This window comes from Cyanistes caeruleus, chromosome 3 (genome assembly GCF_971803275.1).
Source record: "Cyanistes caeruleus chromosome 3, bCyaCae1.hap1.1, whole genome shotgun sequence".
Classification (NCBI taxonomy): domain Eukaryota; kingdom Metazoa; phylum Chordata; class Aves; order Passeriformes; family Paridae; genus Cyanistes; species Cyanistes caeruleus.
This window is the reverse complement of record NC_141703.1, coordinates 71,857,598-71,869,518: the sequence shown is the minus strand read 5'-3', so window position 1 is coordinate 71,869,518 and position 11,921 is coordinate 71,857,598. Positions and strand designations below refer to the sequence as shown.

At 35.5% G+C, this 11,921-nt stretch overlaps 1 protein-coding gene across 1 annotated transcript in view; it reads left to right on the top strand.

The window, feature by feature from the left end:
* ZMYM2 (zinc finger MYM-type containing 2) overlaps positions 1 to 11,921 on the top strand; it is a 92,624-nt gene that overhangs the window by 50,436 nt on the left and 30,267 nt on the right. The window contains exons 8-10 of the mRNA XM_086883792.1: positions 690 to 805; positions 6,538 to 6,654; positions 7,232 to 7,382. Coding sequence (XP_086739918.1) covers positions 690 to 805; positions 6,538 to 6,654; positions 7,232 to 7,382 — 384 coding nt within the window. The remainder of the gene's footprint in view (positions 1 to 689; positions 806 to 6,537; positions 6,655 to 7,231; positions 7,383 to 11,921) is intronic.

Sequence of the window (11,921 nt, the reverse complement as noted above, 5' to 3'; positions counted from 1 at the left end):
ACAGTTAGTCTCTGCAGATGTGACTTTATAGTTTTTAACTTCATTAAAAAAACCAAAACATCTTATGTTGAACACCAGTAAATGGACCTGTGAGGATTAATTTTCCTCACTGGCCTTTCTTTGTGACATCAGAAAGAATTTTCAACTGTCTTAAGGCTTCCTGTGAAAAAAATGCTATAGCATAATGTGCTCTGATGTGTCACAGGATGATAATGCAGGTTTTTTGCATATGAATTCATATTCTCTCAATTCTCCTGTGAATCCCACCCTGGATTTTTTTATTTTTATTTTTTTTTTATTTTTATTTTTTAATTTTTTTTCAGTCAAGAAGGAGATTGATAAGGAGGGAGGTAGTTAGAATGCATATAGATATTCTCTATGTGAAGTTTTTGATCCAATAAATAAAACATGTGTTCTTCAGTATGCAAAGCAGATCTCTACTTGAAGTTGAAAATGCTCCAGTGAATTTTATGGAAGAAGGTGTTTTCATATTTAGTACTAATCTTTAGTGAAGGTACTTATCTAAACTTCTGTAATTTCTTTTGTTTTGTGTGAATTGTAGAAGCTGACTGGAAAACAGACTAATTTTAGTTTTCTACATTAAAAACTGAAAAGGGCTCACCTGTAATACTCATTTTTTTCCTATTATTTTCTGTTTATTTTGTTTGTAAACTACATTTTTCTTTTAGGTATGGAAATTATTTGCCACTTTTGTAAGCGAAACTCTTTACCTCAATATCAAGCCACAATGCCTGATGGAAAACTGTACAACTTTTGCAGTTCCAGTTGTGTAGCTAAATTTCAGGTTAGCTGTTGTGTTAAATCTTTTCCTCCCTAAATATTTGTGTGCCTATGTTTGTGTTAAGTATTTGAATATTAAACTAACTTGCTTGTATATACATGCTTGAGAGTTACAATTAATGCAGCAGGTGTTCTTGGCTCATAACAATTTCAGTGATCGAAGTGCTGTTTCATAATGATAACACTAGCAGCTGTCTTAAACTTATAAAATTGGATAATAATAACCAATTTCTGCTTTTTATTGTTAGAAAACACAAAGCTGTATCACTGCTCATCTTATTTTTACCACCTTAGCCTCTTCATGGATGCGAGCCTTGCTGTTTTGCATTGAAGATTAACAAATTTAGCCTCTTTTGTACTAAACACAATAACAAATTTCTCATTTTCAATGTGGAACTAACGAAGGATAGCCATGGAGAAAAGTGATTCCTTCTGAAGTCAAAGATTAGAGCCTCAGCCATTTCATTTATAGACAAAACTTGCTGTTAAAATTATGGCCAGAAACTTGGGGTTGCAGGGCTGATGACATGCACTCTGAATGAGGCTGCTCTGCTTGTTGAAAATGTCATATTATTAGTATGAATTAAGGTTAAAGCCTAAGTGAAATGTGTTACAGCCATTAGTCTCTTGGTGATCAAAGGATATTTTTAAAGAGTATGTTTCAATTTTTGTATGTAAAAATATTTTTCTGAGATTTGTGCTGGATAATTGGTAATTGTTTCCTCATGTGTTGTTGAAGAGTTACACCCACACAGGGTTTTCCCATTTATCATTGAAGTTTGCTGTTTTCTGTCAACTGGACAGCAAATTGGTTTTCTTTAATATACCCTGGGTAGGAGTCTATCATGTAGCCACGTTGTGTGTTTCCTTCATAATCAATTTGGTAGGTGTCTGTCAGTGGAACTGATTAACAAAATACTAATGTATTTAACAATACAAATGTATTGTTAGTATGTAATGACAGATCTGTAATACTTCTTGCAAGCTCATTTAAGATCTATTTTAATGTATATGATTTTACAATTAATTGCATCCCCAAGAGCTCTCGGAACAAATACTGCCAGGGAATGACAAATTCAACCTGGGCCTTCTTGGATTTAGACATAAGTCAACATTAAGCAACATTATTGAATAGAACTGCCAGATCATTTAATGCTGGTTGTGGGTTTGTGGTCTTACTGAGTCCTTGTGCTCGTGCTTCTATTGCAGTCTCAGTGCTGCATGTAGACCTCTTGTCAGTCTTGCAGTGGAGTTGAATTGAAGCAGCCTTGCAGTCTGTGAGTTCTCAGTAAAGACCAAGAATGAGTAGGTTGTCACATGTTTACGCAGTTTGCTCAACCAGCACTGTTGGATTTTAACTTTTGATAGTTTTTGTATAATCATGTGTAGAAGAATAAAATGTATTCACCATAAGGCTAGAGTTCAATGTATGAGAACAGCTTCTTTGTTCTATTCATTTAATATTCCACCTATCTATATAGGTGGAAAGGATGGTATACCACAATGTGAGCAGTGGACTGTAAGTGTTCCCTTGAGGCTTCTCTTGTACCTAAATGACATGTAAGGTATTGAACCTAAATTGAAAAAATAGTCGATTTACTATGGTGCACGATATTTTTCAGTGTTTACTATTGGAGACAACTCTTGTTTTAATTTTCTGGCTTCATATTCATCCCTTTTTCATGCTGTGCCTGTTCTTCCTAGACTTTTTTCTTTAAGGGTTATGCCTCTCAGAACAGAATAATTGCTATTTCAGGTCTGTGTTTCCTCCCTCCTGCAAGTATTTTGGTACTTTTGGTTTACAAACGAGTAAGTTTGTTTTACAGAACTTCAGAATTGTTTATAATTGTGTCTTAAAAATAACCTTTTGTTTCTAGCTAGTTGTTCGTTTAATGTATTGAAATATTGGAAAGATTCAGCTGAACTGCATGTTGTACAGTTTATGTCCATATCTACATTGTCCTTTGAGCAGCCAGCCTCTAAGAGTATTTGATCCTGTAAGAAAGAGAGAGAGAACAGACTGCTTTATGTGGTTTTTGTTTGGTTGTTGGTGGTAGAACAGTGGGACTGAGTCTTGTCTTCCACACTCTGTCTTGGAGGATGTTTTTGCAGAGTTAAAAATGAGCTGTTCCCAAGGTGTATTGTTTTAAATCAGTATCGATACTGGGACTTTTACTGGGTCAGTTAGAGGTCTTGCTGTTAAGGGAAAAATAAACTACTGATTATTTATTGTGAACATGGAGGCTGTAATACAAGTGTCTTCCCAAAGTTAGCAGCTGCCTAAGTGTCTGACAGTGCCAGCTATCTGGTAAAACACAAGTCTGTGCAAAATTCATGCTAAAGCTTTAACTGATTTGGGTTTTGCTTCCAATTTATTGGAAAGCAATATAAAAAAATTGAAGTTAGCAAAAATAAATAAACAAAATAAAATAAATAAGTAAGCAAAATAAAAAAAATTATTGGAATTTATTGGGGAATTGTAGGACCAGTATGGGTAAGAATTAAAACTACAATGGTTCTTAGCAGGATACTCTTCTCTGGTTTTTCACTAATGCTGTTCTCTTTCACCATTGTGATGGTGCCTGGAAGTGTTCTTGGCTATATACATTACATCTCTCTTTCTTTTGCACACATGTGTGCACACAGACAAATACTCTTCTAAATTTGAGAATAGTAAAAATATTTGAGGCTTTCATGCCCAGACTTGAAGGTGTGTGTGTGTGCATGAGAGAGAAATGTTTGCTTCCTTCCCTATTTTATTTAGTGCCCTTGATTTTGCTTGTGGAACAGTCCTGGTGAATGACAGCATGTAAAAGATTCCTCATAAGTGCTTCTCTCATGCACATTCAGAACAACTTGATTCTTTCAAAGGTTTTTTGGGTTTTTTTCCCTCAGCTGGAAAAAAACACCTAACCTCAGTCTGGCTGCCTACTAGTTCTTCCACATGTACACTTAGGTACAGAAATGTATCCACAATTTGATTTCATGTTGCTGTGAGCAAGGATAACCCCCTGTCACATAGGCTGCCATGGCAGGGGCAGGCCAGAAGCTGGGCTGCTCTGGTGGTGTTTGGAGAATATCCTGGGCTATGCTTGCCTAGTGTTCATTGTTAAACTGGCAGCTTAAAGCAAATTTGAGCTGGTTGCATGGAAGGCTGAAAAGGACTTTAAAATTTTTTTTTTTTTTCTTTTGCTTTGCTTGCACTTCCCATGCTCTTGTTTTTCGGGGCAGGCTCTCAAAAGAACAAACAGAAGTACATGACTTCAAAGATGCCTTTGATATGACATAGCATAGATAAAAGTTTGTGTTCAGGGTGACTGGTTTTAAGATTTTAATGAATTTATGATCTTTTTTCTTTTATTACTGTTTGTATGTAATTATGCTCCCAAATAATTCCTAAAGGTATTTTAAGCACGTTGTAAGTTAGAAGCAAAGCAAGATGGTGAAAATACTACATGTGTGTCATCTTGGCTCAAAATATTATGCAGAAGGAGTCCTTAATTGTGAGCAGGATAATTGAAACTTTAAAGAAGCATACAAACAAATGTGATTAACTTGATTTAAAAACCATCTTCTGTTTGGTTTAGAACTTTCAGTAATATGAATGCAGTTCTTTTCAGATTTTTCTGGAAAAAAAATAACCAGAGGAGCTCATAATAAAAAAATAACTGCTTTTGGGCTATTTTTAGAAGCAATAATGCTTAATAACTTAGATTTGTTCAATCTATAGTTATGTGTAAATTTCCTTTAAAAGAAATTCTGATTTTAAATAGTCTTGAACATCAGTGTTGTTCTCACTTCTCTTTTTGTTATTTTTGGGTTACCAGCCCCATAGACTTTGTGAGTCTGAATTTCTACCCCAGTAAACAGTAACTGAAAGATATAAAAGAAGGTGACTGTGACTGAGAAAACAACAAAAAGCTGTGTTTGAATTTTAATTTGTAGCCCTCACAACAGGGTGTTTGGATCCCATATTTGAAGATCACTACAGGCATGAAAGATAAGGGTTGCTTTTCATTTGATGACCACTTAGTGTATTTCATCTTCATTCCTCCCTATGTCTTCAGTATTTCTGTACAAGTACAGAAATTTCTATACACATCTGCTAGTTCTTTACATTTCCTTCACTCCTGAACTGGAGGTGCTGGATATTCTTGATTTCTTCTCGTTTTTGGTGAGAGCTTCAAAGGCTTCTGTAAGCCACACAGCAGCATGTGTCAAGCCTTGCAAGTCTTCAGCTATTTAGAGCAGCCAAGGTGAAGCAAACCTTGCTCAGTCACAGGGACATTTTCTGGATATAATGGGAGAAATATGATAATATTGTGTGTAGGCATCAAAAAAAAAAAATTTGTAGAAGTTTATATATAAAAAGTTGTTATAGGCCAATGGGCCATGGAAATACAGGTGTGATCTTCCTGCTGCCTGGCATTTGGTTCTCAGGTCCTGCCTGTGGTTGGGAAATACGCGTGACTACTTAATGTCTGCCAATTCTTGACACAGAATAAATGCCTCTGCATAAAATGATACTGTTTGCACTGCCATCTAGCACTCAGCAGTACCAGCCCACATAGATCAGGATTTCTATCAGCAATAAGTCTCAGCAGAGTTTTTTATTTACTTTTTAGTGTAGGTAAACCCTTACTAACATGAGAGTCTGAAGAAAAGTATCCTGTAACAGAAATGTTTTGAATTTTCATTGTTACACAGTGGAGAGGTAGTAACAAAATTGTCTAAAGAGGATTTTTCTTTTAATATATTTGTTTTGCTGGAAATAGTGTGGGAAAGTTTGTTGAGAGGAAAGACGTAGGAAGTTTGTCCTGGAGTCTTCAAGTGTCTGTGATTACTGCTGATTCAGATTTATATATATAATCACATCTATCTATTAATATAATACATTTATAATACACCAATAGTTTGTGCTTAATCAAGGAATATGCAAAACCACACTATTCTGTTGGCACATATAAGACATACTGAAAGATACAGGTACTGTATAACTGAGTCCTCCTACCTACTGATTGTCTCAGAAGTGCATCAAAGAAATTACTCAGTTACAGAATTAAATTCTCATAACTAGACTTGCAATCTATAGTATTTTTCTCAGTTTTAAACACCTGGATTGTTTAGGGGCTGGCTATATGAATAATTACACCTCTCTGCCATGGGATTGAGACTACTAAGGACTGTGAGCTAGTTTTTTCTTAAACTGAGTGGATGTGAGGTTTCTGGCTGAAAGCTTTTTATTTTAGTAGTTGTATTTTCAAGTGGTATGCTTACATAAGATGTTGATAGTCTGCCTTGGTGGGGTTTGGCTTTGAAAATATTTGTTTTTTGGTCTTTGTCACCAAAATAATACAAGCTGTGGAATGTATTTATCTGAAGATATGTTTTGTAATTAACAAAAGTGATCGGTTTGGGGATACTTTTTATTCATTTTTACAAAAAATGTGTTTACCCTTAAACAAAAGGCATAAGAAAGGTAAGGCAAAAAAATGAGACTTAAAGTAATTCTGGTGGAAGTAAGGGTAAGATTCAAAATTGGAAAACCTGGGATGACAAGGGAAAAGGAATTAAGGTAAAGAACTGACCTGCTGTGCTTTTGCCAGAAATGCTCTTGAGTTTATAAATAAACTACTAAATTCTCAAACACTGCAAGCTTAATTGAAAAAAAACCCCATGTTTTAAAAGTAACTTTGTTTTTTTAGTGATGTACATATATGTATTTATGTTTTTCAGACTCTCAGTGTTCAGACTTCAACAAATGGTCAGTTCGTCTCCCCCAGTGATATTCAGTTGAAATGTAATTATTGCAAAAGTTCTTTCTGTTCAAAACCAGAAGTACTGGAATGGGAGGTAAGGGGCAATGCTGGTGTTATTATTAGAATGATGATGTGTTTAAAAGTTTAAACTTCGAACTTTAATATGGTTTTTCTAGCTGTTTTATAAGGTATTGAAGCTTCTTATTGAAAGTTCAGTTAAAATCTACCTGCTTCTGTAGAGTATAATTTAATTTCAGTATGGATAAAATCAGAAGTCTTTGTTCATAAATAGTATCTCTGGAATTTTAAAAAAAATATTTTCTCAGATCAGCTGTAAGTCTGCTTTCATCTTCAGTTATTGTAGATATGATAGAACATTATTACACTTCTTTATGAACTGAGGGAAGTATCTAAAGAGGATATGCTGAGATTAAGTAGCATATTTTCTGTTCAGTGTTTTCATGTGAAATTACGAGTATTTGTAGCACTGTCAGCTTAACTGGGATTTGTAAATGTTTAGCATTAGAAGTCATACTCTGAATTACATGTTCACACTTCAGTTTACTTTGTAAGCTGTCTTAATAGCAACTATTATTTCAAGTTGCATTAGTTAGACTTTTAAGATTTTATCCATTAACCTTATTTACAATGTTTTGCAACTTTGCGTTTAGAACAAAGTGTATCAGTTCTGCAGCAGAGCATGTTCTGATGATTATAAGAAACTGCACTGCATAGTTACATACTGTGAATACTGTCAGGAAGAGAAAACGCTCCATGAAACAGTGAATTTCTCTGGTATCAAAAGACCCTTTTGCAGTGAAGGTATGTATGTATTTGTATTTTTTCCTGAGGGACTGGTCATTGTTCTACTTTATTTATATATAACGTTAAAATTTAAGGCAACAACTCATTCTGTTGTACATGAGGCTAAACCAGATGTCTCTTCATTACTATTATTGAAGTGACTATACATGTTATTATTAGTGCTGCTACTTTTTAATTTATCTGAGCTGCCTTTAGAACTTTTTACCACTTAGTCCAGGTTAAGGGTAACACTTTGCAGTGTGTGTACATTGCATATATACATATGCACAAAACATTATACATTCTTTTTAAAATATGTATGCAGTAGTGCATGTACAACATTAACTGCACTGATGAACACCAAGCTTTCTTTTTGATTAGTATGTTCTAAATTAAGTACAACAGTGGAAGTTCTATGTTGGCTTAGAATGGTTGCTTAAGCAATAACTTGAATGATGCCTGTTGCTGTGTGTTGATTACTGTCACTGCAATTTGCTTAACTGATTACTTGAATTTTCCAAAAGAAAACAAACTAAAAGGGAACTCTATGTGCCTATGATTCTTTTAAGTTGCTTTAAATCATGGTTTTAATAGAAATAGCCAAATAGATTTTTAAGAAGGACCTATCCTTTCCACTTCTGGTGAGCTCTCCTTTGATACTGGTATTTAATCATGATCTTAAAAGTTCAACTACAAATTTGGATGAACTGTCATTCACAAATACGGTGAATATTTTTTCTTTAGTTATAACAACAGCACTTCCAATGTAATTTGATAAGATCTGTGGAACATCTCTGCTTTCAGGCAGATTAAGTACTAGATATGGGAGTCTACTTGTAGGAGGATCCTGTTAAGCTGGAGAGGGTTGGAATGCAGGGCTGAAGGCAGTCTTCCCTCTATGCCATTCCCTTACAGCTTGGGAGTCTGCAGTCTTTTGTTTCTGTAGAATGGAGTGTGGTGTTCTGGACTGCAAAGTGATAGCTGGAGAGTAAAAAACTGACAGATTAAGGCCCAGCCTTGCAGTGTATCATTGCATTACTCAGCAACCTCTAGCTAGAAATTATTTCTGTGATTGAAACAATTCCACAGAATACATTCAAACAAGAGCAAGATACTCTTCTGGAGATTAAAGCAGGTGCTTCTGTTACTGTGAATATTTGACTCCCTCATTTTAAAGCCGGGTGGCTGTTGTAATGAAATGAGTAGGATTCATAATGCCACCACTGCCATTATTATTTCTGTACGAGGAGGCTTGAAGTAAGCGAGGACTTGTGTTTCCTATTAGAAAATTAGAGGAAGAAAAAGAAAACCATTCTCTCCTGTATAAAAACAGATACTAAGTGGGGGGGAATCTGTTGCCAAATGTCTTAGTGTGGGTCTTGAGTTTGCGGGTGCTGGACTGCCAGCTCGAGAGCAAATGCTATATTTATGAGTGTGGATGTGCAAAATGTTCCCGTAAAGACAAAGTTTATCAGCTTACTGTGATGCTCTGAGGCACTGAGTAATAGAGAGAGGATAGTCAAAAGCACCATTAAGTAGATCATAACTTGAATGAATACAGTGCATACCTGCCAGCTGTAGCTGAGGTCTGCTTGGTGATTCATATGACATAGAGTTGATTGTGTTCCTGTTGCAAATAAACCAATGACACGGACAGAAATTCTGAAGGAACCCTAGACCACTTATTTTGAAGGAAAACCATCAGTTGTCATCAATGGCTGCAGAAATAGTGCAATCCAAGAATTAATAGTGCTTAGGTCTGATGTGGGTTGGAAAGGGATAGGACTTTTGGTGGACTTTTGGAGGTCAGCAAATAGAAGTTCCATCATCAGATGTGATAGATTTTTCTTCCCCCTTTTCCAGGCACGTAAACATCACTGGTTTGTCCTTAATTTCAAAGCCTATTTTCAGATTTCTGTCCAACTGATTGTGAAATAACAAAATCAGTACAAATACAAAGTATTTGTTGGATGTGGAGGCCATCCTGGTTTTGATTTTGCAGATTGTTCAAGGAACCTCACCAACACAGATTATTTTTTTGAGCATGCAATTATTCTTCATCAAAAGACAATGTTTGAGAAGGAGGAGCCAGAGATACTCAGTCACAAAAGCTGCTGGCGTTTTTGGGAATAATCGAACTCACAAGGGAAAATGTGGGGAATTTTCAGGGGAGTGTTTATGAAAGGCTCCTAGATAAAATCAGAAGTTAAACACCTGTTGAAATTGGTGCAAATTACTTGTACTTACTTGTTCATCTTCAAGCAAACTGATGAGAAAGCATACGTAAGACCAACCACAGATATCTCTTGACTGCTTACAGCTGCCCAGCTGAAGTACTGAAGATGTCATCGTTGCTCACATTCTTCATACCTGAGGGTTTTTTTCACACATGCATATATATTTACACACAAATCTTGGCACCCGCATTAAACTCTCTTGGATCAGTATTTCTGATGTGAAGTTTTATTCCAGCTCTGTTTCTTAATATGTTTCTCTTGAGGCACGTAAAAATGTGCAGGAAGTAGCTGAAACAACTGACTAGTCTACTAGTCTACTAGACATAGACTAAACTGACCTAGATTTTGTGCTAAAGATGGTTATTAATTCTTTCATGGAATATAGGATGTTTCTTCTGTCTTTGTCCAAAAATGAGATGCTATGTGGAGAATTACAACCTGAACAGATTAGATGGAGGAGTTTAATCTGTTCCTCTGGTGCTGAGGCTGTCCTGGTGTTTTGGCACTAGAATGCTGCATTCCAAAATATCTGTATCTAAATTTAAAAAGATATATATTATGTATGCTAAAATAAAAAGTAGCTTGTGGATTTTTATGAATCTGTAGTTGAATGAGTGACAGTTGAGGATAGGCTGTACAAGTTTTTAATCCTGAGGAAATCTTTAAGTTACTGGGCTTGTGGTATTTTGGGAGTGGGGTGGGTTTTTTTGTTTTTATTAGTATATGTTCTTTCTGAAAGTCTGGGAGAATCTTTGGCAATCCAACAATGAAACTGTTTTATGTTATCACCATAATTTTATTTATAGACTTATTTAATTAATCTTTCCAGTAGAACTAAGTGTTATGACTTAAACAACACAGGCTTAATAATTTTATAATGCAAATTTTAATAACACTGATTCATATCTGGTAGTCTTCTAGGAAGGAGAATGTCATTAAGCTGTTGGAGTAACTCAGTTATCTGGTGCTTGGGAATTACTTTCAAATGGATAATACGGATGAAAGATGGCTGTCAAATTAGCAAATGTACTATCACCCTGATGGACTCCTAATAAATTTCTGGGAATTACGGTTTTCTGCAAATGAAACTCAATGCAGACATTGAGTTTTCTCTGAAAAAGTCTCTGATGTTTCATCTAAGTAGAGATAACCTCTTAAAGTACTGTAGAGTCAACAAGTGGAAGAATAAATTTAGGAAGTTAAGTAATTGTACCTTCCTCTAGGAAAGGTGTGCATTCAGTAAAAGCACTGTAGATTTTAAAATGGGATTTTCCCAACCAGTACTGCACAGTGGATAGTTTGGTAAAGTATACTATTAAATGATCAGTTGATTAATTTTTATATTTGTATGAAAAGATTACAGATACTGAGATAGCCTAAAAACAGCTGTGTTAAGTTTTATACAGGTGCTTACATACCAGTATTTCACAATCAGTTATGGTGCTACCTGATATTTATAGCACTTACTGTTATTAGAAATGGCAAAAAAATTATGTAAATATGTGTTATATGAGATGTTGCTAAGATTTGGTAATAGTTATGGCTGCTGGGCTTCTGTGGTGGGTGGGCCAAGAAAGAGTTGGTGCACTGGCCCTGCTGTGCTGAGCTGCTGGTTCCCCTAGACAAAGGGAGTTGCCATCAACCTTGTGTGAATCTCTTTGTTCCTGATGTTCAGTCTCATTATTTTTAAAGTGAGAGCTACAGGAACTGTTCAAACACAGCTTTTTTAATTGTTAGCATTAGCAACTATCTTTTTTAGAGGCACCAATAGTGCTTTAAAAAATAAAATGTACAGAATTTGGCCTAGCATATAGAAATTTTTGAAGACAGTAGGAAATCACCCTTTTACACACTTTTGGATTTGTGCTTCACAGAGCTGTTAAGTCCTTTCTACAGCTCTTGATAGAGGCCTGCCATATGCAAATATTGTTATCTTCCTATGGTGCCTAGTTTGGTTTTGCTCATGATCACTTCTTTTGGCAGTGTCCCTCTTGAGATAAATTGTAACCTGAAATGTCAGTGTCCTTGTGGCTTTCATTTGAAGCTTTGTTTGGTGCTGAGTTGGGATATCCTGGCAAAAGGGGGCAAGTAAAAAGCAGAACATGTCTTAAATACTGCAAAATGCATGATTTTTAAAAATACTCATTCGCAATTTCAACAATTTCATGTTGTTACTGCTGGAAGATACTCCTTACCTACAAACTGGGTTAGTAGAAAAGTAGAAGTGAATGTTGGAGGTATTTAGAGGTGCATGAGCTATTCTGAGACACTATGATCTCCTTTGACTGCTATGGACAGAAGCTGGAATGGGACATTCCTG